The sequence below is a fragment of the Dendrobium catenatum genome, unplaced genomic scaffold (assembly GCF_001605985.2).
Source record: "Dendrobium catenatum unplaced genomic scaffold, ASM160598v2 fragScaff_scaffold_740, whole genome shotgun sequence".
Classification (NCBI taxonomy): Eukaryota; Viridiplantae; Streptophyta; class Magnoliopsida; order Asparagales; family Orchidaceae; genus Dendrobium; species Dendrobium catenatum.
Window position 1 is genome coordinate 587,208 of NW_021319202.1, and position 26,577 is coordinate 613,784.

The 26,577-nt window shown below is 33.2% G+C and overlaps 1 protein-coding gene across 2 annotated transcripts; it reads right to left on the reverse strand.

The window, feature by feature from the left end:
• Nucleotides 1-340: 340 nt before the first annotated feature.
• On the reverse strand, nucleotides 341-26,002 carry LOC110110219. Of its 2 annotated transcripts, XM_020841600.2 has the most exons (6): nucleotides 25,810-26,002; nucleotides 25,601-25,661; nucleotides 19,255-19,959; nucleotides 18,869-19,176; nucleotides 1,178-1,291; nucleotides 341-1,050 (listed from the first exon to the last, which is right to left on the reverse strand). In XM_020841600.2, the coding sequence occupies exons 3-6, from the start codon at nucleotides 19,952-19,954 to the stop codon at nucleotides 610-612; spliced, it is 1,563 nt and encodes a 520-aa protein (XP_020697259.1). In that variant the 5' UTR covers nucleotides 19,955-19,959; nucleotides 25,601-25,661; nucleotides 25,810-26,002; the 3' UTR covers nucleotides 341-609. The 2 variants fall into 2 exon arrangements, with proteins under 2 accessions (XP_020697259.1, XP_020697257.1); XM_020841598.2 differs by lacking the exon at nucleotides 25,601-25,661 and having other exon boundaries at nucleotides 25,810-26,001.
• Nucleotides 26,003-26,577: the final 575 nt, after the last annotated feature.

Consider the following 26,577-nt stretch of genomic DNA (forward strand, 5'->3'; position numbering starts at 1 on the left):
CGAAGGACTATTAAACTTCACTCTTGTTATACGGCCTCAGACCATCATGATAGACTACCCCAATACAAACAACACCTAGCTTTACGTTTGCCTTAAAACTATGCTAATACTAATTTGTGTCAAAATTAACTATTTCCAAAGAGAAACCACCCATTCATCATCATTATGACAAAAAGGTGGTATCTCTCAAGTGCCGTCCAATAAGGTAACAACAAGAATGGTGAGACCAATTTGCATCAACTATTACCTAATAAGTCCCAAGCGTCTATACACAAAACAGCCACAGAATACCATCAACATTCCACCGCAGTGTGTTACTATCAGGATAAAAGAACACGAGGAAAGCAACAGCGACAATCTAGTCATTTCTAATGCATATAAAACGATTACAACGATATGCTAATGTTGCAAAACATATATATAGATATAAAATACTCCCCACAACTCTCACTACGCTTACAGACATCTAAATTGAAGAGCTACGAAAATGATCAGAGTTAATATTTCGGCAGAAGAAAGTAATAGTCTCAAAAAGTACATAAAGATGGATAATTCTTACTTAATAAAAATGCCAAGTGGTATCAGAATCAGCCACCAAACTTCGCTTTCTCAGTAAAGGTACCTGGGTGGAGTACGTGGTTCACGAAGGCGAGCAGCATATGCAGCAGAAAAGCTTGGGGGATAAGCTGGTTCGCGATATAGAACATGCTCCCTGTAGGGGTTATAGGGATCATGGTAGTCTATTGTAGGAAGATCCCTTGGCCTCATTTCTAAATCCAAAACTCTGTGACGCTCTCCCCTGTAAAAGTAGTCATCAACAGGTCGTTCGTAAGTATAGGGTGGTAGTGGTGGAGCAGGCAATGGTCGAGGAATTGTATGCAGAGGCAAAGCTCGAGGCGGCGGAGATAGACGAAGAACTCGAGGAGGTGGTAATGGGTAAGCTTCTCTCCTCTCATGCCTATGCTTCAGTTCTCTGCCAGCTCTAGGCCTGTGCTTTTGAATTGAGACGCCGCTTGTTGGATTCTGAAATAACTTGCATAATTTTCTCACCTGCACAGCAATATCTGGGAATGAGTAATGCAACACTCCTATAAATAATATACAAACAATATTTGGAAAAGTTTTTTTTTTTTAGGAGGGGGGAGGGAATGGACAGTTAAATGCAAACATAGCTAACCTGCTCTGCTGAAAGCTGGCAATCAAACTTGTTTCTTACATAGTTTTCCTTTATTGCTGCTTTAAACTTCTCCTCTGGTAAGGGCAGACAATCCCTTAAAACAGTGAAACGAACCTGATAGAGACAAACGACAAAAAATACAAACATTTATGTGCCTCCTTATAATCCCACCTAAAAGAAAGTTAATGGGCTGTTTGGCGACAAGTAGGATTTAACTTTAGTGAGATTTAGTAAATCCGGATTTAGAAAATCCTGTAAATCCGGATTTAGTAAATCCTAAGGGGGTTAAATCCTGAAAACAATTTGGCATTACATATGTTAAATCCTGAGAAATTGTTTGGCAACATAATCCAGGATATAAGATGGTTGATTCATTTATAAATTAAATTTTATGTATTTTGAAATTAATTTGCACGTTAAGCATGAGTTACTTATTAACTTTAATTTTGATTATCTTTAATAAGTTATAATGATAAATAATATAATTATGACCTAATGTAATTATTAGAAATTATCAAATTAGTTATTTAGATGTTAATTATCAAATTACTTATTATATTACTGATTATCTAATTATTTTTTTAAAACCTAATTAATTTGTTAATTATAATTTGAAAATAGAAATTTTTTAACTGATTTTATTTATGTTATTTAATTTGTTTTAATTATTAATTATCTCATTGATCACTTAAATATTCAACTACTAATTAATTATTTAATTATTATTTACAATATTAAGTATGTAATTAACTATTTTTATTTTAAATTATATTAATTAAACTAATTTAATGACCAATTATACTACTAATTAATTAGTTAAGCTAAATTAGATTACTTAATTACACTACTAATTATTTAATTAATCTAATTAATTATTAATATTTGAATTATATTAATAACGTTAACTTAGATTAATTTTTAATTTAGGAGACTGCCTAGGTTTGTTTTTCATCTTCTTCCCGTGCTTCATTGCTGTCGCTTTTCCTCTTCATCATTTCTTCGTGGCTACTTTGGCTTCACGAGAAATTGTTTTTGATAGAGTCGCTAAAGTAGCTTCTTCGTCTCATTCGAAGGTGTCGAATCGGAAGTCACGACAAGTGCTCGTTCGTTGCTTAGGTAACCATCTTCGCCTCCAAGATGGGATCTCGCTCACCGCCAAAGAACTTCGTGAATCCTTATAATAGAACTTGCATATTTTTTAAGATATGCAATGTTAATCATCACACTAAAATAAGGGAAATATAAATATCCAAGTTCTATTATATTCCAAGTTCAAAATTCATCAGAAATAAATTATTTTAAAAAAAGTGTAATAAACTACTAAATTTTGCACCATGTATCTAATTGAAATAATTAAATCTTCAATATCATCCATTCCATCTTTATAACCATTCAATTATTAGATCTAAAAGCCCATTTCAAACACCCATCGCTCATAATCATTTAAATTATTTTATATTATTGGCTAATTTAAATGACTACTCACCTCTTGTATATTTTAATTCAAATGTATCATTAAAATCAAATGCAATGTGAGTTAGTTGGGTATTGGGTATTTATCTAATGTTTTAATGTTTTATCAATAGAACAATTTACTTCATCTGGTTAAAGTAATGTTTTATACAATGTGGATACTTATTTTATACTTATATATAGTTTTGTATGTGATTAATACAATTAATAAATCAATATGCAATTCAAGAACTATACATTCTACATAGTCAAACCATGGTCAGCAATTTCTACTTTAATTAAATATAACTAAGGTGTCTCTATTTTTGGTTAATCACAATCCAAACCAAATTAACCAAACTTAAACGTAGTTCGATTATACTAATAGTTTGATTAGTTTGGTAGATTGGATTTTAAATTCAAAACCAATTGGTTTAGACAATCCATTCCAAACCAACTGAATATAGACCCCTATTCACACGAGGTCGAAAGAGAGAAAAATTCAAAGAATTAACAACATATTCATGAAATAAAGTCAAATCGTATTATTTAAAACAAGAGTAATGTTAGATTTTACTAGAATTTGTAATTTGTATGCATTAATTCCAATGCGCTTCAAGATTTTGAATGGCCCTTCCTTTACCTCATTTAATTTCTAAAACATATCTGATGAAATTCTTTTTGAATTTTAACGCACCATAACTATCACTAGATTTAAACTCAACTTAAACTTAATTAACACAAGAAAAAAACTTCAATTGAGCAATTTGTTTATGAAAATCCTTAGGAAATTTATAATGCACTGTGTGAATGATTGTGTAAACATATAAGGCCTAAAATCAATAAGAAACTAAAAAAAAGATCTAGAAGCTTTTAGGTCGAAATCCATTGACAACCTTCAATGTAATCAAGCCAATATATCTATAGAAAAATAAACTGTGTACAGATTAACCATAAGCAATATCAAATCCCAATCAGATGCATAATTTTTTCTCAAACAACACAACAAATCTCTCAAATAAACGTTAAATACTTAACTTTGTTCATCAGTTTGGGTGAAGTGGAAAATTTAGGCTTCATTTGGGGCGGCTGATGCTTTCCTATTTTTGCTATCAAAATTTGCTAGCATCTTTTTTCTCGACCGTAGTTTCTATTATGCTTTCTCAAAAGTAGCTTTTCTAAAGCAAATATCATGAAAATATGTAGACTTTTTTCATCCAAATATACTTTGCATTTTGCTGATTGTTTTCCCTGCCACAGATGCATTAAAAAATCTATCTAAAATAAAGTATTAAGATTTATTATCATTTTCTTTCAAAGAGTTTTCCAACAAATAGCACATGAATTTCACATATCGATCAAAAACAATTATTTTTTGCATTTCACGCTACTGAACTACATTAAAACATAAGTTAGAAATGTTTGATGTATCAATAGTTTTATAGCATAGTATTAAATGAATCGTTTTTTACAAAAGCAATCTTCTACAAAAAAATCATAATTTTTTTTAATAGTAACAAATCATTTGTCTTCTCCTAAGGCTTCACCACTCCACCACACTCACTCTCACACAAGAGAAGAGGGCTGAAATCAGATTTCATTCAACAATAATCATCATCCTTATAAGGGGGAGAGAGCCATATATATAGGCTTCATCACATGACAAGACAAAAGACACAAATGCACTTGGGCTTACAACATAACATTACAAAAAAGTTCACAAATGCCCTTGGGCTTACAACATAACATCAAGGAAAAGTTCACAAACTAAATTAAATCACATACAACACACATACAATTAATAATATAACAACTCAATCGTGATCGTCGATCTACAGCCCCTTCTATGATAAAACTTCCATGCATTGATGTCACCATCATTCTCCCAAGATGGGAGAGATCTTGACCGCGTCGAGTAGGCGCCATGTGAACTCTTATACAACTCCAACATATTTGGATCAATCTTCTACAGTTCCTCACGATCTAGCCAAGTATTCTCAGTCTTTGGCTTACCTCTCCACTTGACTAGATATCTTGTTAGTCTGCCTTCCTTTGTGGAAATGATTTCATCACTTAAGATCATGTCAATCTTATCCGCATTGGGTGATTTGGGTAAATTGGAAAGTGGAGGTAGGCTAGGGCGCTCACAAGGTGGGATCACACAAGGCTCATAATATAGTGGATTGGGTGGGTTAAAATTTGGTCTCTCGTAGGCTGCTAAATTCTCAATGTTAAAGAAGGTACTAATGCCAAAATCTGCAGACAGATCCAACACGTAAGCATTATCATTGATTTTCTTTATCACCTTACGTTTGACATGCAATTTCTTAATAGTTCCTTTTGGGAACCGCTCGGGATGAATATGAACCATCACAGAATCACCCACCTCAAATGTTTTAAATCTTTTTTTAAGATCCGCATGAATTTTGTAGCTTGCATTATTTTGTTCAATTCGGGTTGTAATTTCTTCATGTAAGTCATGCAAATATGATGCAAATGTAAATGCAGACTCAGATACTCTATACCTAGGACACATATGGATAAGATATAACGGTTGGATAGGCTTGTACCCATAAATAATCTCAGCAGGACTCAGGCCAATGGTGTGATTCATCAACCTCAATGGGATTCATACGGTAATGAGGCAAGTTGGGGAGGGAAGCACCTGGGACAAGGTAAATGGCATGTTGTATATCCCTCAAAGGTGGTAACTGGTTAAGAAGGTCCTCAGGAAAAATATCAGAAAAGTCAAGAAAGATGGGCTGGACCTCCTAAGGAATGGGCCTATCAGGCTCCTCAGTAACCTCACGACCCACTAAGGCATAAAGGGGCGCCCCTTGGGCCGCACAAGAATCAATAATCTTGGCAGATACAAGGTTGAACCCTTTACTAGGTTTCACATGATTGGATTTAGGTTCATCCTTAGACTTTGGCTGACTAGGCAAGAGCTTGATCTTCTTGCCGCCATGTTCAAACACACAGATGTTTGAACAACCATAAATGTGGACATCGTTACCAAAAAGCCAGAGGCGGCCCAATATAACCTAACCCACATCCATAAGAACTCTCCTTATAATCGGAAAAGGATATGGGTATAAGGTTTCGTTCTTTCACCTCCAAGGCAGTGGAATTGACCCAAGCTACCTTATATAGACTGGGGTGGGGAACAGCAAAAAAGGCAAGGCGGGTCACTAAGCTAAAGGAGACAACATTGATGCAACTGCCACTATCGGTGATGACTTTGCAATTTTTATCTTTCAATTTGGAGTAGGTCTGAAAAATGGAAGTCCTACGCTAGTCATCAATACATCGAGGGTGTGACAGGAGGGAGGCCATGGTTTTTGCTATTTGGGAGAGATTAGGAATGGTGAGAGGTTAATTAGAGTGGTGGGGCTTAGGGGAATGGGAGAGAGTGGAATTGGAAAACGGAAAAGTAGTTTTAGGAGAGGGAAAAGTGAACTTCGCAATTAATGGGTCAACTTCACATTAATTAACATGAAGAGTTCCAAGAGTGGGACAGCCAATGAGAAAGGGAAGGGGTTGTGGCTTTTTCAATTCCCAACTAATTTTGAAAATGAAAATAATGAGAGACAATTAATGGGTCAACTTCCCATTAATTAACATGAAAAATTCCAAGAGTGGGCCAACCATGGGGAAAGGGAAGGGGTTATGGCTTTTCCAATTTCCAACTAATTTTGAAAATGAAATTAATGAGAGGCAATTAATGGGTGAACTTCCTATTAATTAACATGAAGAGTTCCAAGAGACAAGTGGGGTCCAATTGGAATCCCAAAGGTCAAAATTTCATATTTGGGAAATTTTGGACTAGGAACTTGGATGGGAAGGTGGTGGTGGTGGGCTTATCGTGGGCGGTTGAAGAGGAAGGGGTGGCTGGCCAAGAAAGGGAGGGGAAGAGGAGTTGATCAGTGGTTAGGGAGGAAGGAGGAGGGAAAGGGGAAAGATACAATGGGAAAACCAAGGGCTCACCTTAATGGGCTATTGGGTACTTCATTTGCCTTATCCTAAGGCTTCACCACTCCACCACACTCACTCTCACACAAGAGAAGACGGCTGAAATCAGAATTCATTAAAAAATAACCATCATCGTTACAAGGGGGAGAGCCATATATATAGGCTCCACCACATGACAATGCAAAAGACACAAATGCCCTTGGGCTTATAGCATAATATTAATGGAAAGTTCACAAATGCCCTTGGATAACATTAAGGAAAAGTTCACAAACTAAATTAAATCGCATACAACACACATAACAACAAATAATATAACAACTCAATCATGGGTCGATCTACGACTCATTCTATAATAAACTTTCCATGCATTGATGTCCCCATCACTCTATCATAGTTTGAGTGATTGCATTTAACTTTATTCAATTTCTAATTGAAGAATTTAATAAGATATATCTCTTGAATTAAGACAGATCTATTTATAGGCCTTTTCTTAAGCTCAACAAGAGTCTAATTAAAAAACTAGTCCTTTTGAAGTCTCATTTTTCAAGCAATTAGTAATTAGAGATATGTTAATAACAAAATCCTTGATAAATTGTATATAAAAAGAGATAAAACTATGAAAACTTTGAATATTAAGTATATTGGTGGGTTTTGGCCAATTATTTATAGCTTCAGACTTATCAGAATAAACAAACAATACATCACCATACACAACAAATACTAAGAAGATTAAAAATGGGTGCACAAAACAACTTTAGATTCACGCATACTATATTAGATTGTCAAACACAACTCTCCTTGGCCTATTGGTTGAGAGCTTAGGCTTCCAACTAAGAGGTCTAAGGTTCGAGTCTTTGTGTTTGCGTTGTGTGTGTGAGTTTGCCTTAAATGGCCTAAATGTCCCAAAAAAAAATATTAGATTGTCAAGCCTCAAAAACTTTCTAAAATCTATCAAATGATCAAATTCATGCCTTGCTATAAATTAAAATATCATCTAAGTAAACAAAAAAGACTTTTCTCATAAAATGTGGGCATTGGTTAATCCAAAAGACATTACTAGTCATCGATATAATCCATCTTTAGTCTTGAAACTTATTTTTCACTCATCACATTTCCCTCATTCTCACTTGATGATAGCACTTCTCAAATCAATCTTAAAAAAGTATGACAGATTTATTCATTATTTGTAGCTATGATCAAAATGATGTATAAAAATCCTTAATTGATCATGATTTTATTGATAGCCAACCCCAATCCTCTTTCAGGTGTAAGCATTCATCTCATGCTTTCCCTAAGAAATCATGTCTCAAGTAAATCATCAACCCATCTTTTAAGCTCAATGTATTTAGTTGGAGTTATCCACTAATGAATTTTTGAAAATAATGATCTAGGAACTAAATTATGGTTGTTGAATATCCCTAAATGGTGGAAATTAATCAAGAAGCAAATCATGCAAATATCTTGAAAATTAGCGAACTTAATATCATAAAGAAAAGTTCCAATCTCTAGCATGCATCATTCAACTCGATTGCTACCAAGGCATATAGATCACACCCTTCTTTTTTTTTTGGTCAAATGCAGGTTGATTCAAAATATGAAAAGATTTTGTTTTCACAATAGGAGAGCACTAAATTCTTTTGCAGAACCAAGCTTACTCTTAGACTTTATAAGTTTCAAAACTACCTTCTCCTAGTAGTTTTGCTTGAGTAACATCTAAATCATATAACCAAGGGGCACCCAAAATTTTATGAGCAACATCCATGGGTAGCACATTGCACCATACTCTACAAATATAAATAGCTAATTGAATATGAACTCAAAACCCCTGAGACACAAAATAAGTGGCTTCATCTATCCAAGCTATTATTATATATGGTTGTGGATATGATTTAGATTGAAAATTCATGAGGTCAAGACTTAGACATGACATTCATATAACTCAACTATCAATGATGAATTCAATAAATTTTCTCATGTTTGAAATAGATTAAAAAAAAAAACTAACTACAAATCAAATTCAATCTTACAAATAGCTATGGTGAAACAAATGATATTTTAAAAATTATCAATTAAAAAATCCTTAAAATAGCTTATTTTCTCATTGAATTCATGGGCAACATCAAAGCATTTTGATGACAATTAAAATGTCTTGGCCGAAATCTTAAACCAACAAATAAATGGAGATGACTTTCCCTTAATGTCCTTATTTAATATAATATTACTATCCTTAGATGCATACAACAGATTGAACTTAGGGGTTGTTTGGTTGCCTGAAAAAGAAATGCAGTATAAAGTAAATACATTGTATTCTGAATACTTTGTTACTGTTAGGTTGTCTGCAAAATAAACACAGGAGAAACGTTTCCCTTGTTTGGTTAGGTATATCCAGAGTAAAGTAAAAGTGATATATTTGTAATAATTTATTTTGGCATTAGAACTAGTATATTTATAAAAGTAGTGTATTTATAATAATTAGACGTAAATAAACTTGTGATAGACATAAATTTTAATTTTGTGAAAGTTTAAATATTTTATTTTTCAAGTAATGCTTTTTACAAAAGAAAATTCAGTTAATTAAATTTTCATACTGATTTCTTTCTTTAATTTTATGCTGAGCAAGTTCCATAGTTATTTCGCGCGAGAAGCTTTCTAACCCTCTCAAATTGAGCGGTTTAAAAATTCCTTGCATTATTATAATGGCTGCAATGGTTGCCTTAGAAACTTTAGACCATCCAAATATGCTACATCATTACCATATAAAACATAGACAAATTCCATAGGAACCATAAGCAACTCATGGAAAAATTCTGAATCACTGTTATCTTCCTCACAAATTCTTACTAGAAAGAGACATCAACAACACTTTACCGAATTTTAATGTGTATGGCATTAAACTTGATAACTGACACATGATTTAGCCCTCCCAGCTATACTTCATGATAGAGATAAAACAAAGGATACAATTTTCTTCAAAAAAATAAAAATGTTAATGTGTAGTTACATTTTTTTATAAAGTTTTTTTACTATAATGTGGTTACATTTTTTTTATCATAGTAACAAATTATGATATTACACATCTTCAAGATACATCACTTCTCAGAGCCACAAAACTTCATCACATGTACATAAATTATATTGAAAACTCCATAAAAGATGGGATGATGCATGACCTTATCATGTTCAAACAAACCCAATTTCAAATATTATGGTACAGAGAAATTATTTCACCACAATAAAGCGAGGCATGACAACACAAAGCAGCACAAAATCTCCTCAAGCACCACCAAAACAAAAATAAAAAATAAAAAAATTCCTTCCAAAAGAAAATGAATGATCACCAGACCATGTGTTTAACCACATTGCAATCATTATAGGCATGAAAAATGCTTCTCGCACAGCAAAAAATAAATCATGATAAAGATCATCATAGAAATGATAACTTTATTTTCGCTGCTTGTAGAAATGATGTATCTAATATGACATTGGGCGGTGAAGTTGAGCTGATTACTGGACTAGAACAGTTCAAGAATGATGTCGCAACAACTAGAAAATGAGAGCTTAGATTTTACTTTTAAAAGAATGATGTCTCATACAAATATGACATCATAAGAGTTGGGCTTCAATTAAAGCTTTGAACAATAATTCCATTTTCCTTAAGAACATCTGCAAAACATGAAGTTCATAACAGTTGAGACCTACAAAACTCAGTTCCAAAGTAAATGAGATAACTAAATGAGCTGTATTCAAATGCTTCTCCTGGAAGCCAACACACATGAATTATGTCTGCATTAACTAGCTTGGCAATCAATAAAATTGGAAATTTTATATGGAGTCCCCTAAGCATTCAACAAAAAAAGGGGGCCTAAGGCCTTGTTTATCTGAAACAGTATTCCAAAGCAAAACATTAATTTAACCATATATGTTGATGACAATTTAACCATATATCTTTAATTTAGCAATATAATCAATTTTTTTCGTTTAGCAATCAATAACATCCTTAACCTCCAACATTTGATCAATACCATGTATTGTATCTCTTTATTCATTTTATTCAAAGATTTAATTCACAATTGACACCTTTCTACCTTGACCTTAAAGTTTTGAACTTAATACCACATGTAAATGAGTGAAATTGGTTGTGTGGGGCAATGTAACAAAGATACAAAGTTGACAGAGAGAGAAGTTATGCATAAAAAATTACATAGAATAAATTTAACATCTCAAACAACCACAATACGAATGGATAGGGAATTAGGATTCACAAACCCCACCTAAAAGGTTGGCAAGAATAAACATTGACGATGATTTCATGAATATGGAGCCTAGAATGTTAAAGGACAAGACAAAGGCCCAATTAATTTTGGTGTAACTTAAAATTGAAAATGAGTAGGATGGCATGGCTACTAAGCATGCTTCGAAGCAAAGTATGCAACAAAACAATGAAAATATAATACAAAGCATTTAGCGATTGAAACATGCATGTAAGCAAATTGCCAAGTTTTCTCATGACGCACACTAACAGCAACCTCCAAAAGAATAAGTCAATTAATATCATAGATTTTTGTTTTGTTCTAATTACTATGCGCAATAGAATCCAACAGGTAGACTGGGTGGTAACAGAAGGATAATACTTAAGATTTTGCACATGAAGATGCCAGAAATAAACGAAACCGGCCATAGAATCTGCTCCGTGGAACCAAAATTTCCAACCATCTCTATTCAAAAAACTCCTGCTCTGACAACTGCAACTCGTGGGATTCTCACCAACCATAACAGGTTATAAGAAGCTCAACAAACTTTTCTTCTTTCAAATAACAATGGAAAGCTCAATAATTTTTTTAAAAGAGAAGCTGCGCAAAAATTTTCCCTTTGCCCGTCATTGCGAAATTGCTAAATTTTTTTCGTCGACGAGCAAAGATGAATGCTCTGTCGAGAGAAATCTCAGAATGATGACTAAAGAAAAAGCACAGATGAAAGGCCAGAAGCCTAAATCCTACTACTGGCCCATTGACGAGAACAAACCTTGGCGTGGAGCCGTGGATCGAAATTTATTTTCCGCGCTTTGAAACTCTCTTTTTAGGTCTAGTTCCGGTGTGCGGATGGAGAAGGGATGAACAGGTCATGCCTGGTTCACGAACTTCTCTCAGGCCCCGAAGGGTTTGGGGGAGTTAGATCCCTGGCTGCGGTGAAACAGGGCCTCGCCTCCTATGCTCGTGTGAATCGGGGGAGCTCGGAGAGAAGGCTTCGGCTTCTAGAGAGGGAGAGAGCTTCTGTTGGGGATTTCGGACTAGAGAGCCGGAGAGAGAATGGGAAGAATGGAGAAGAAGAGAGGAGCTTATAAGCTAAGCTTCCATGAAACCATCGTGACGCCAGAGAATTTCTAACCCGCTCAATTTGAGCGGCTTTCAAAGTCTCATGATCGCCTTCGGTAATACACCCCTAATGAATCGAACGACTTTCTTATGTTCCGCTCAAAATCAACCAAACAACCTAATTTATGAAATGCACGTATTTACATTACTTTACCCTCCTAATTCTGCAAACCAAACAGCCTCTTAATTACTTTGCCGAAAAAATACATGCGCAAAATATTAATAACCTTTTAAGACAAAATTTTAACATTATTCAAAATCTAATGCAAGTTAAAAAGCATGTTCAAGTGATAGGTTTGGATGAGGTTTCATGAACCTCTTAATATCATATCTCAAATCAAACCTAGTCTACTACTTTCATGAATTAAATCATCAAGCAAACAAATATGATTAGAAAAAAGGAAAATGGTTCATTTTTAGAAGTTCAAAATCATAACAAGTTCCTTTCAATATTTCCCTTTGTTTTAAATATGTTAGATAACTCCAATGTCCAGATGGTGAAAATTTATTATTAATTTTACAATCATAAATAGACACTTTAACTTTTACTTTCTTGTTATGTCACCATCAAAGTAAAATTTAGACATCTATGATTTCCATAAGCATCAGCATTAAACATCCTAAATTAACTATCAATATGATATCCTTATTCCAATGTGTTAATTAATGTTTAATTAAATTAATATCATCATGCAATTGTTCATTTCTTCAAAAAATTTAATTAAATTAATATCATCATGCAATTGTTTATTTCTTCAAAAATTTAGCCAACTGATTTTGCAAAGGAATCAAAATCCTATCCCTTCATGATTTATTAAACTACCATGATCAATAGCCTCACTTCCAAGTCACATGTTGGCACAACCTAAAGCTCCAATACTTAATTTTGATGCATAATAGTTTACAATAGGGGTTCTTAATGCAAATAGACTGATCGAATATATGCATTTTACATAAGAAAACTTAGGATTTGAAAATCAAAGACTACTAAATACCTAAAAAATTGTGCAAATTAGAATAAATCAAAATTAGAACCCAAATAATAAAACAAAGATCAACTAAATCTTGAACCACAAAAAAGTCAATTGCAATTTATTCAACGCAATTACGATCTCAATTATATCAAACTAGAACAAAATCATGAACGCTCCTAAACCGACAACAAGATATGAAGAATTAGGTCAACAAAAGAATTCACTAGAGAGTTCTTTTTTGTTGAAAAAGAATGCCAAGTAAAATGAACTACAGTAGAACAAAATGCAATGTGTTTCAAAAGTTTAGAAATTGTTTGGATGATTGCAGATTAAATAAAGATAATTACTTTTCCATTTGGTTTGAAATAAAATGAATGAATTATAAAGACCAATAATGATGGTGGCCAATGGCAGCTAACAGGATGCAGCGACAGTGGCAACAACAATCGGCTGCCATTGGATGATGATGGAAGGCAGTGACAAGCGACAACCAATGACAGTGGGCAAGCGACAACCAACAACTAACGTGCGTCGACGACAAGCAAAGCTTTACTCTTGCAGTGTATTTAAAATTCATCCAAAATCAGATGAAGGTTGAATACATAGAAAATGAACTAAAATGCGCATTTTAAATACTTCAAAATTTTACTTTGCATTCATTTTACTTCAATCTAAACACCCATATTTCAAAACTACGTTTTGAATAATTTACACTCAATTTACTTCAAATCCATTAGTCCCTAAAGTAAAAATTTAGACAGTATACTTGTACAAGAAAATGGCTTATCCTATAATTAGATAGCCACAACTATGCTAAAACTGAAGTTACGACACATTCAACCTACACATGCAAGATTCAAACCATAATAAAATTTTCTCAATCAATGTTAAAAAATGACATGCCTCAAACAACCTTTTCATATCCCTACATTAGTAGATATGGTTAGCACCAAGTCAACTCATTTTAATTACCAAAAATTACAAAATTCAAAATTTTCCCTTCATTTTTTAAGCAAACGTCTTATACAACAACAACAACAACAACAACAAACTTTTATCCAACTACATGGGCAACATACATCTGATACAAAAATATTAAATTTTAAAGATTCTTAGGCAAAGCAATCATTTGTTATTCTTTTCTATATAATCTATGAAGTCCCCAATACAAAGAGCATTAGAAACCAGCCAACCAACCACTACCTAGAATAGCACGAAACTATGCCAAAAGACAACAATAACAATAACTGAAACTAAAACTTGAAGGATCAGAATACCGCAAAATTGATAAAAACAAATAACCACAACATGAACAAGTGTGGTTATTTTTTGGAATCACAATAAATCTGGCTAAATTATCATTGTAAAGTAAAACTTCCCACTCCCAAAACTAGAGCTCATAGAAATATAAAAGCCTTCACCACCAAACAAGGCAAAAAAAACAATAAAAAATCTCAACCCAATAGGGAACATGTCCTCATAAATATTCTTCACAGGTATGTTAAAAAAACAAAAAGTTAAAAGTAAATAAAATAAAATAAGTAAACTAATGAATTCAAATAAAATTTATTCAAATTGTTGCTTGATATGGCTCTACTGATAAAAAATCAATATGTAAATTTTCATATTAAAGCTTTACTTCCAAAAATTTTCTTCAACTGATATACCTATATAAACATATACTAACATATGCTCACAAGGATGTGTTGGAATAATAATATACCTTAACAATACACATACGCACACAAAAGCATTCTTGCATGTTCCCTGTCACGTCTATTATTCAAGTGTTGTTAACATGTTTTCCAATCATCATCAGTCTTAGCAGGAAGTCACAAACTGCTTAATCTTCATAAGACCGTCATCCCATAACCAAAAATTCCTAGCTCACTTGATGGTGTTTCTTCACTTATTCATGCAACTACTCTATGATTCTGCAGCTTCTGCTAACCTTTTTATGGTCTCCAGTGGTTCCTATTCTTATGGCTCTTCCTCCTGTTCTCCTATTCGCATAGTGTGCTGCTGCAATACGTATCCTATTTTAAGAATTTTACTCTAGTGCAGCTTACTTCTACTTCCTCTATCACATTATATTATGACTCATTGATGATAAGTTGAAAGTATGATTTACATGGTTTAACTGCTTGTGGCATTTTTATCTTTAATTTCTTTTTTTTCATTTTCAATCAAACAACCAAAAACTTTTCACTTAACTTAAACTTGAAGCATCTCCAACTTCACCAAAATTAGAAAATAACTGCTTTAAGTAATAATAGCATGTCTTCCCACCACATTTGCATGTTTATTTTGCATAATTTTATCTCATCTATATCTGCATTAAATGTTAGATGTGCATTAAAACCCCTAAACCCTAGAAGGCCCTACAACAAATTGGTATTTGAGCTTAAGATTACATTACAATGCCAATTAAAAGTAATGCTCCATATACTAGGGTCAATTATATGATTAACAAGGGAATACAATTTCACTGATCTACAACAATAATTACTTGAAATGCAATTTATCTTAATTATGGGAATGGTTTTAGACAATTAATACATTCAAAGTGAGTTATGATCATAAGGTAGTATCAAATTTGATTAGATAAATTATAAAAAGTCTTTGAAAGGTATGATATGTCAGATTTCCAATGAACTAAATTTTCTAAGATAATGAAACAATTTATTCAATCATTATGTTGAAATTGCTAGCAAAGTAAACCTTATTTAGGCTAATATGAAACATTAAGTTAAAAAATAAATGTTTTTCGTCTAAATCTAAAATAAAGATCAAAGGCATGATCAATTTAATATCTTTAAAAAAAGATGACCATAATTGTGTTTAAATATTTTATGAGAATTAACTTAATTATAGCCAAATATTATTTGCCTATTGATTATTTTATTGTTAGTCTTAGGCGAAAAATCAAGTAAGATTAAAGTAAAAGTTCATCAAAAAATAATATATGATTATAGAGGTTTAAATTTTGATAGATATTGAGTTTCCTCTGATTAGAACATCTTTCCTCATCTCATCAGCAACCTACCTCAACTAGGATAAAAAGCCCATAAGATCAAAGCCTTCTAAAAATGTATAAGATATTTAAGAATCTCTTTTTAATACCAATCCAAACTCTAAAATTATTACCAAAAGAAGTGCCTAAAGTTAGACTTATTATAGAAATAGAGTCTAACAGTTAGCACCAAAGCCTATTCATGCACCAAACCTTAAATTGCACACAAATCAAAACAAAAATCTAGAATTGAATATGATATCATATATAAACCTAAGGGCCTATTTGGCATTAATTTTTTCTGTAAAAAATTATATTTTGTTAGTGTTTTGTAAATATTATTTCCTATTTTTCACATAAATCAAGATATTTTTTAAAATACCCAAAACTTTTAGGAGTTTTCAATATTTACAAAACAAGAACTCTCAGCAACCCACTCCATTGGCTGTCCTCACCCTGTAGTCACCCCAACGTCTACTATTGTCACCACTTTTTCTGTCACCAGAGCTGTCCTACTTGCCTCCACACCAACCCTCCATGTCGTCACAGCCTATGGACCGCCACCGACGCATAAACTAACTTAAGTAATATAATATTAGTATATATATATTATATATAATATATATATATATATATATAAATTGATCCCATAGTAACTACCCCTAAACACAAGTTAAAAATATGAATCAATATTCGACTTTGACTAAACAATTAACTATTTAAGAATATATTTAATAAAACAACAATAATAAAACTATTGAGAAATTATTTGTTTGTATTATCCTCAATCTCAATCAATCAAACCAATATTCATTTTATTGTTGGTGCTTTTTATGTTGATTTAAAAAATTCAAAACCCTTTTTAGAAAGTCAAATCAAGTCAACATTTTTTGGAATTTTCATGATAAATGCCTTAAAAAACACAAAATTCAAACCATATTTATTTAGTTAATTCCAAAGCTACATACATAAGGCATTTAGTAGAGTCTTTAAGGGTATATTTGGGCAACTTTCTCATTACTTTGCTTTTCAAACCTCTCAGAACACATCAATATGGCTACTTTTTTGCTTCTTTTAGAAAACTCTATGGTGAGAAGCTACTTTTGAGAACCAGATTTACTAAAATGACATAGTTATATGAAATATATTATCCAACTTTAAAAACAAGTATTTATAATATCTACAGCAGCTTTTAAACAAGTAAATTTCTCCACAACAGCTCTACAACCACAATTAAAATAGTTGCAACACCTCTAACAGCTCTACAACCACAATCTTACTACTTAATCATTCATCTAAGTTAAACTTTTCCAAGATGGAAACAACAAGTATGGAGGTTTTTCTCTTATTTCTGTCATTGCTTTGTAGTTCATGTAGCTTCTATTAATTATGTAGTTTTTTTGTGATGTATTTTAATGGTTCAAATCATTATTTAAAATTAAGCAATTAGATGCTCTCCTTAAGGCTATAGCCTAAATACAATTTCCAAAAAAAAATGTGGAGGATGCCTCTCTCTTGCTAGAAGAAGCAAACATCTTAGAAGGGTGAAACATGCCTAAAGAAAGGCACGCCATAGCACAATTTTAAAGAGTCATAAGCCTTAAAAATTAGAGTTTAAATCATTTTAAATTTAAATATACATATGTATACATGTAAAATTAAACCTATTTACTACAGCTAAAATCATATCAAACATGAAAAAGCCACACAACCTGAAACTCACAACGCACACCACATGACCCTCACTCCTACACTCAATCCTGTTGCATCACCATCATTGTTGCACCGCCACTAGTCCTCCAACGTCTCTCCTTTTGTTGTTGTAAATTCATTTTCTTATTTTTAGTATAATAGAGGGAAGAAAGTAACTAACTATATTACTATAATGATGACTTTAATCAAAACACTAAGTGATGAGGATAAGGAAGATTTTTGAATTCATAAATTATAATCTTAGACTAATTGTTTATGTTGAACTCGTAGTGGGGGATTCTATTTATTTAACATGCTTGTAGCTTTTTATTATTTTTAATGGCCTTATTATAATTATTTTTACTTTAACATCTTACTTTAATATTAGTAGGTTACTTAATATTTCATATTTTTCACTAATTTAATTGTTTAATTATGAGGCTTATGCCTCACCTCACAGGAAAAAATACCTCAATACATAATTACACAATTCTAAGCTATGGTTCACATTGTTATGCGTCTTGCATGGCTTCTCCTATCCTCCTATTTCTATGATTTGGGTTGTTGAATGGAGCTTATTCTATCATATTCTGTGTCTGGAATCTGGAGTATAAATCATTTTTCTTATGAAATAATATTTGCTAATAATATTTGTTTAATGTGCAAATCAACTTTCTTCTTTTGAGATTCTAATCATTTATCAAGTATGACAATTGCAACATTCTAAATAAGATAATCTCCTTAGGAGCCTTACCTATCAATTACTTCTTTCTGTTTCATCCCTTCTCTTAATTTAATGTTCTTCCTTTACCGTATTGGCTGAGAGTGCAACTAATATTTCTTAAATCATTTGCATGAAACTTCAATTGATTGTGTGGCTGTGATTTTGATTCTTGTTGTAGTTTCAATCATAAAGTCAAATCATTTCACTTGAATTGAATACCATTTAGGTTTTCATCAAAATTATTAAATATGTTGTGATTAATAGATTGTTTTTGGACCAAAATTGCATATTTGGTGTATCAGTAGATCGAATCTAACTCTAAATTACTTGTTAGAGGGATGCATCAATCTTAGTTAGACAAGAACCCCACCTTTACCCACATATGCCACTCAATGACATGTCAAAAGGAAAATATTTGTTTGGAATGAAAAATTACAAGCACGTTCAAGTTAATACTTGGAACTAAAAGTAAAGGGAAGAACACATCCTAACCTGAGATGGGAATTTTGAATTAAATGCCTTAGGCTCAATATTGTAGCCTCCAGGACCTGCAGCCTTGTAGATTCCATATAGCAGCTTAAGATCAAAATCAAATAAAAATAACCTCATACCCTTATAAATCTTTGCTACTAGCGCCTTCTTGCTTTCAGGGAGACCAAAGACATTATACTTAAAACAATCTTTCTTGGTCTTAGCGCTACACATGAATATCAAGCCCATACCATCAACCTTCTTTAATATTTTCTCTGCAGTGCCATCTTTCTTTAAATGTTTCCCTGAAGCCGAAGGACTTGGTTTATCTGCAGTATTAATTTTATCAGCATAGAAGGAAGAAGAACTACCAGCTACCCTCTTCTTTCTATTCTTTATATTTTTACCTTTTGTGCCTTCTGCGTCCTTCTTCTCAATTGCAGGAGTGGCATTTTTTGTAGCAGAAGCATGATTTTCATCAACTTCTCTATTTTGTTCTGCATTTTCTTCAATACCGTAAGTATCTTCTACAGCTGCAACATTTGGTGATTTAGTTGGAGCTGACTCAGCATTGGAACTCCCACCTTTCACATTCGCAACAATTTTCTTCTTTGCTACTTTTACAGATTTGTTTGCTGCCCCTTCTACCTTTTTACCAACCTCTACATCTTTACCATCTGCTTTCTCCACCTCATCTTCAGGAATAGCATCAATCGTTTTCCTTTTTGTTGTCATGGGAGAAGATGACACAGTATGAGCAGAGGCCTCTTCAGCATTCTTCTTCCTTTTCCTTACTATTTTCTTTGTTTCCTTGTTGGGAGAACTATTTACTGCTTCAACCTTCTTGTCATTTTCTACATCAATGCCACCCACTTCATCTGCCTTCTCATGCCCATCAACTATAGCCGTAGAAATTTCTGCAGCAATTTCTTGCACAGCATTTACGTTAACTACTTCAGCCATTTTGTCATCTTCAAGTGCAGTATCTCCTTTCTTTTCACCAGTGATTAAAATTGCCGTAATATTGACATCATTATAAAGGTCATTTTCAACATTATCAGGTTGACTACCACTGGTAAGCAACTCCTTACAATCTTCTGTTGCCATACTTGCTAAAATTCACAACAGTTAATATGTCAGAGTAGTTATAATTAATGTCGCAATAGGTCAAGCCATCAATAGCAATGGGAAGACGCTCATCACATGCTTGAATAGAAAAATCTCCAATTAATGTAGCCGATCAAGGAAAAAGGTTTCACTAAATTAAGCAAAATACACCTCCCACAAGTATAGTGATAAATGAAAAAGCCATCTATATCATTACCACGCATGTTAATCTTCTATGCGATCCAAATAATTGGAAAAAAAAATATGGAACAAGTGTGAAGGAAACTATGATGATGTAGCATCGCCAAACCACAGATTACCTAAAAGTGCATTAATCAATGGTAACATCAAGTAAAACCAAAAAGTTCTTGGATTTTTACATTCTTCTATTCATTTAACAAACTCCGTGTTTGTTTCCTTGATGATAGAAATAGCATGTGGTGGTGAACAAACACAAAAGGACAAATTAAATCCAAAACTCAAGATCTGCATTATGTATCAAAAGGTAAACCTAAATTGGTCTAACAGCTTACTGGATCATGAGGAAAATAAATTGCAAGACATACACATTGAATTACCTAGGCTATATTGTGATTGACTGATTATATACATTATTATGTTGTCCATCTTGGAATGATCCCATGCATTGGTTCATTGCCTACATATCATTATTCTATGCATTAGTTCCATGCCTATGTAGGATGATTCTATTTTAAGCACTATGGTTCACTTAGTTGTTTATTTCGGATAACTTCGAATTCTAGGAATGCTTTTGTAGCTCTTTTTTTTTTCTTTTATAGCACATACAAAGACCTATAAACATGGTTGTACTTGATACATATCACATAAAAGAGAATTTGTTAAATCCCTATTTCGACGAGGAATCAGAGCTGACTTCATTGAGATCAATGGACCCCTAAAAATACCTCCACACCACTCACGAAAGGAACCCTAAGAGCTCTTCAAAAAATCACAGAACACCCGCTACATCCTCTGCTAATCCAAAAACTCCACCCGTCATAGGTATTCTCAACAAATACAACTATTTGACCTGGCCAAGGAAGATGAGAAACACGTTGCAAGCAAATAATAAGCTCGTGTTTTGTTAATGGAACACTAAATAGAGTAGCACATACAGTTGAACTCAATTATCTGGAGGCATGTAAATTCATGTTTACTGACGGATTTTTAACTCTCTTGACAAGTCTTAATGATAGCATTGCCTGCCCCGAAGAAGGAAAAGCTGTATAGGATAAACTGAAAGAGAGATTCTCTCAAGATAATGATATGTGAGTTTCCCAAAATAAATTTGAAACTATTCTTCAATAGGTGCTATTGATGGCAAGCTATTAGACAAAATTGAAAGACACAAGAGACAATTTTATATGAAAACTTTAGGACGCAAGGTTGCACATAGGCAACAGAAAATGAGCATTTGAAAGAAAAGAAAGTTTAAAAAAATCACCAGTTTCTCATGGGCTCAATATTCAGACATACAGAATGATCCATTCACAAATCCTAAGCATTGAATATTTACCATCCTTGACCAAGCCATATTCAATGACAATTCAACTAGACCGACAAAGGAAGATAGCCAATGGAAAGGAAGAATGAGTCAAGATGATGACCTTCCTTGTTTTGTGAATAGAAAATGAAAGAACAATAAAAACTTAAATCAAAGAAGCAAACCATAGTGCAAACATTACCACAAAGTAGGACATGAAAAGAAGAAGTGCTCCGACAAAATCAAGATTAGGATCTCGCAGAAAGAACAAAGGGTGTGGGCCTACAATAGTCCAACTAACAAAGATATAACTTAGCCTACAAACATTACCTCACTTGCCAGACCTCAATTTGCAGCAGTAGCTCATTCAAGTCAGTAAAGTCAAGCACAACTGGTTCCAGGAGTCATAAGGGAGCAATAAACAACTATTGGCTAAGTTTTATAGCATGAAAGTTCCAAGTATGTTAATGGTATGAAAGTCTCAATTGGCCAATATTAGGTAAAAGTTATACCTCATATAAACATGAGTGGATACTTGATATTCATGCTTCAATGCATACAGTAAGAAATATGAATTTACCTTAAAAAGCCAAATAAGATGTGCGTGCATTGCTCTCTACAACTCCAAAATGAGAGAATCGTCTGTGCTGAGATAATGGATCAAGTGTACTTGTGCTCCAAGTTAATATTGCAAAATATCTTATGCATTCATGATTTCGCTTGCAATGTCATATTCAACTGGAGGTGGATAGCCAATTAAATTTTTCGCTTATAGCATTTTATAAAATTTGAATTGCGCAAGGCATCACCTCTGAGAATCAAATATGTGTGGGTGGGTGGTTGAGGTCGATCATCTCAAATGCATGGAATCATTATCTTCCTATACCGTCATCAATTCAAAGAACTATGATCTACAACATCACCAACATGGTCATCCCAAAGTCTTGATTTTATTCCCATATCTTCAGATAAATAAAATAAACAACATTTTTAGGGAGAAGCACAAAATAGTCCGTCCAATATTCATATGTGGTCAATTTAAGCCCAAAGTATCACATTTCTCCAATTTGGTCACACAATTATACAAATTTGATCCTGAATGGTTCCTTGAGGACTAAATTGGGATAATTTTGTAAACTCATTTTTCATAATGTTTACCTAATAGACCATTGAGGATCAATTTTGTATAGCCAATGGGCTAAATTAGAGAAAAGTAATACTCATGAATTAAATTGTCCACATACAAATATTCAGGAGACTACTTTGGGCTTCTTCACACAATTATTAGGATTTTTGTTTACATGCTAAGCAAACTAGAGAACCTTTATTATTTGGTGACTAAAACCTCCATGTATTTTCATTTAATTCATTATTAACTTAATATATAATGACCCTACAACACACCCTCCGCATATCTGCATAATACTTTTTCAAATATTTACAAGTTATCATATCAGAGATGGTTATATTTATTTCTTGAAAGAAAATTAGGGACATATAAGCCTTTAATTAGATTTTTTTTTAAACAAAACAAACTCTATTTTGACATATCATTAAAGTGCTCACAAACAGAGGTGTCAAAAAACGACCCAACCAGCCAACATGACCACAAACCCAACCTAAAAAATCCATTCGAACTGACCCATTTAAGAAGCAGGTCTAGTTCGGGTTCACAATTCCAATCCATTTATTTATTAAACAGGTCAGGTTCATGTTAACCCGTGAACCCGATTATGACCCAAAAATTATCCTTTTTTTCCTAAAATTATTTTACTTGTTGGTATAATATGCTTATTTTTTATCAATTTATCTCTAATCTATAGTTGACCAACTCTAAAAAAATTAATCATAATAGGTTATTGGGCCAGGTTTGGGTCATTCATGTTACCAACGAGTTAGGTACAGGTCTATAATTTTGACCTCATTTATTAAATGACTTGGGTTCAAGTTGATTGAATTCGGGCCATTAATTTTAGGTCAAATCCAAACTCGACCCGTTAACCCATTTTGACACCCCTACTCACAAAGAATAATAGAAGGAAATTTATTTCATTTAAAATTATATTGTCTCATTCAAACAATGGAATAATAAACCAAACATCTTGTGTTAACCCTCCACGATAACTTGGAAGTCAAACACAAACACCATATTATCTTCAATATGGAGTTGGCTTTGAGATTTTAATCACAATTATCTCTTAGGGCTTAGGTTTTAAACTACACACTCACGAATTCATTGATTGGTAAAACACACTATGAAATCTTGTTTTGATGAGTGATATTATATGACCATGTCTAATTTTGGATCATGTTACCAACCTAATTGGAGGATGAGATTAAGAGACAAATTTCAAAATAGAATAAAAAAAAATTCATTGGATATTCTTTTGCCTAAAAATGATGGAAGTTATTTGACATTGATGCTAAAAAAATTTCTTTAACAAATCTAGTATTTGGTTAAAAAAAAATTATTTTTGCATAAACCCAAGAAGAAAATTGCAATGCTCCAATAGTTCCACTTCCAACATTTGAAGCACAAACAAGCTCAAGGTTTTTGGGCTCTTAACCACTACTCACAAGTTACATTAATTTTGCAATAACCCTATGTAAGAACCCATAATCAACTAAGACACATGAAAGATCACATGTGCAGCTACATGGTCAAATTAGGAAATATCATAATGCAATGGAGCTCACAAAAGTAGAGTAATCAATAATGAGTCAATTCCAAAAATGAATCCAATTAAGAATTGAAGATCAATTATTCATCTTAAAGTATTTTTCATGCCAAACGACCAAATTTAAATAAAACCTCATATCCATCCCCAGGATCTCTTATCTATGTCTATAATACAAAGTTACACATCTTATGAACATTTGATTGACCTCACAAGGCATTCATGGCAACTTAGATGTTCAAAACAAAACCCAAGAATTATTTTCAAGCTATGAAAGATACTCAATAACAAGAGGCTTTGGAACAAGAAATAAAAACATTAGAAAAGAATGTGAAGTGGAGCATTAAACTATTGTCACTCATGAAGAAACCCATCAATTGCAAATGGGTTTATAAAATCAAGTGCCACACAGATGAAAAATTAAATGGTACAAGGCACACCTAGTTGTAAAGGGTACACCTAAGTTAAGGGGCATGATTATAAAGTGTGTTGCATCTACTTACCATATAGCTAGTAAAAAATTAGAAAATGCATCAACTGAATATAAACAACTCATTCATGCATGGAAACATAAAGAAGGAAGCCTACGCATAAATTCCTCATGGTTTTAATAATTCAAAAGTAATAAAATAAGCATACAAGTCACATTACTACCAATCTTTTTTTCATGAACACACAAATGATGTAGGCATCGATATTGATATTGCATGTTCCAACAAAACTACACTGTGCAAATAACTTCACCAAAGCTCTAGAAAAGGATGACTTCCACTTCTTGGTCTATAAGTCGGATGACATTGACATACAAACTCCAGCGTATGGGGAATATTGAATTTCCTTGGTTTTTTACCTATGTGAGATGATCCTATGCAATATTATGATTAGTTCATTGTTTATACAAGAATATTCTATGTATTATTATGCATTGGTTCTTTGGCTATGTGGGATGATTCCATGCATTGTTATGATTCTTCTTTGTTGCATAATTTAGGACAGATTTCTATTTTTCAAAAGTCTAATTCAGGAGATCTTTGATAGCTAACATCATTATTTTCTTAATTTTTGCACAGAGGTTCATAAATATGACTGTACACAATACATATCAATCCGAATTCATAGAATCCCTACTTTTTTGCAATATAGGGTAAGGTTGCAATACTAGAGCAAAAGAGCATGCCATTTTTGAGAGCAAGACAAATAGATTCTTAAAAATTTAGGAATAAGCAACTTATACTAGGAGGGGATCGCCTAACTACTCAGCTACCGCTTGGAAACAAATAAAATCCTCAAAGTATTAATATATCATTCAACATGATTTACATATTAGGGCATTCTCCTCAACATTTTTACTAACCAATTTTTCACCAACAAAAAGCTCAAACTACACAGCGCACAACAAAGGAGAAAATTCAAAGAATACCACTAAAAGTCCGTTTCCAGTTAAAATAGTAGAAAATCACAAACCATGGAGAGGTGGCTGATTTGGGGGTAAATGAAAACGAATAGTAACTCCTCCTTCAACCCTCTATTATAAGAACAGGAGATACAGCTATAAATAAAAACCCTAAGAAGAGCATGAAGAATCTACCATGCAATGATGGAAATCAAAGGAAAAAAGTAGAAACCAAAGCAAAATAACATAGAAAATGAGAATCAATAGGGTTGTGGAGTACCTTAGGCTCCGAATGCGTTAGCGAGCAAAGAGAGAAGAAGAGGGTTAATCGGCGACTGAGGCTAGAGTAGTGGCTTCTCAAATGCTACTACCGGCTCAAAACCCTCGAAAGGCACTGAATGATCCAGATTTCGTTGGGTTGTACACGCTGATCACCTGCACTGATCGTAATGAAGGAAATTGACGGCCTAAATTTGCTGAAGGCGTTTCTCTGCCCTTCATTTTATAGCCGATCATTTCACCAATAATTCCCAAAATGCCCTTCAACATATCAAAAAAGGCTGGGTTTGGACCGGCTGAAGCCCAGCCCAGAGGGGCCTGGCCCAATCTGCTGGTTAAAACAATTTAAATCGTGCTCATCCGATAATATTTATAAATCGTGTTATCTAGTCATGGCATATGAAGCGAGAGAGGTTTGCAATAGCAACTTTTTTGTTGATGGCATTGATGGGACCGACATGTGAAGTTGAGATATGTTTGTGACAAGTGCTCGCTTGATGATAGTTTTGATTGATCATCAACATGAAAATATGAGAGTTGTTTGCCACAAAATTTAGCTTCTGGATGGTGTCGATAGGATCGATGGTGTGCGAATATGAGAGGTTTTGGCGATGGGAGCTTGCTTGGGGCAGCTATTGACAAGCCCGAGAGCATGTGAATAGAAGAGTGGTTCGCAATGGTTGCTTGCTATGGATATCAATAGAGTGTAGCATATGAGGAGAAAAGGAGTTCATAATCAGGTTAAAAGTCAATTCAAATAAAAGTTGGC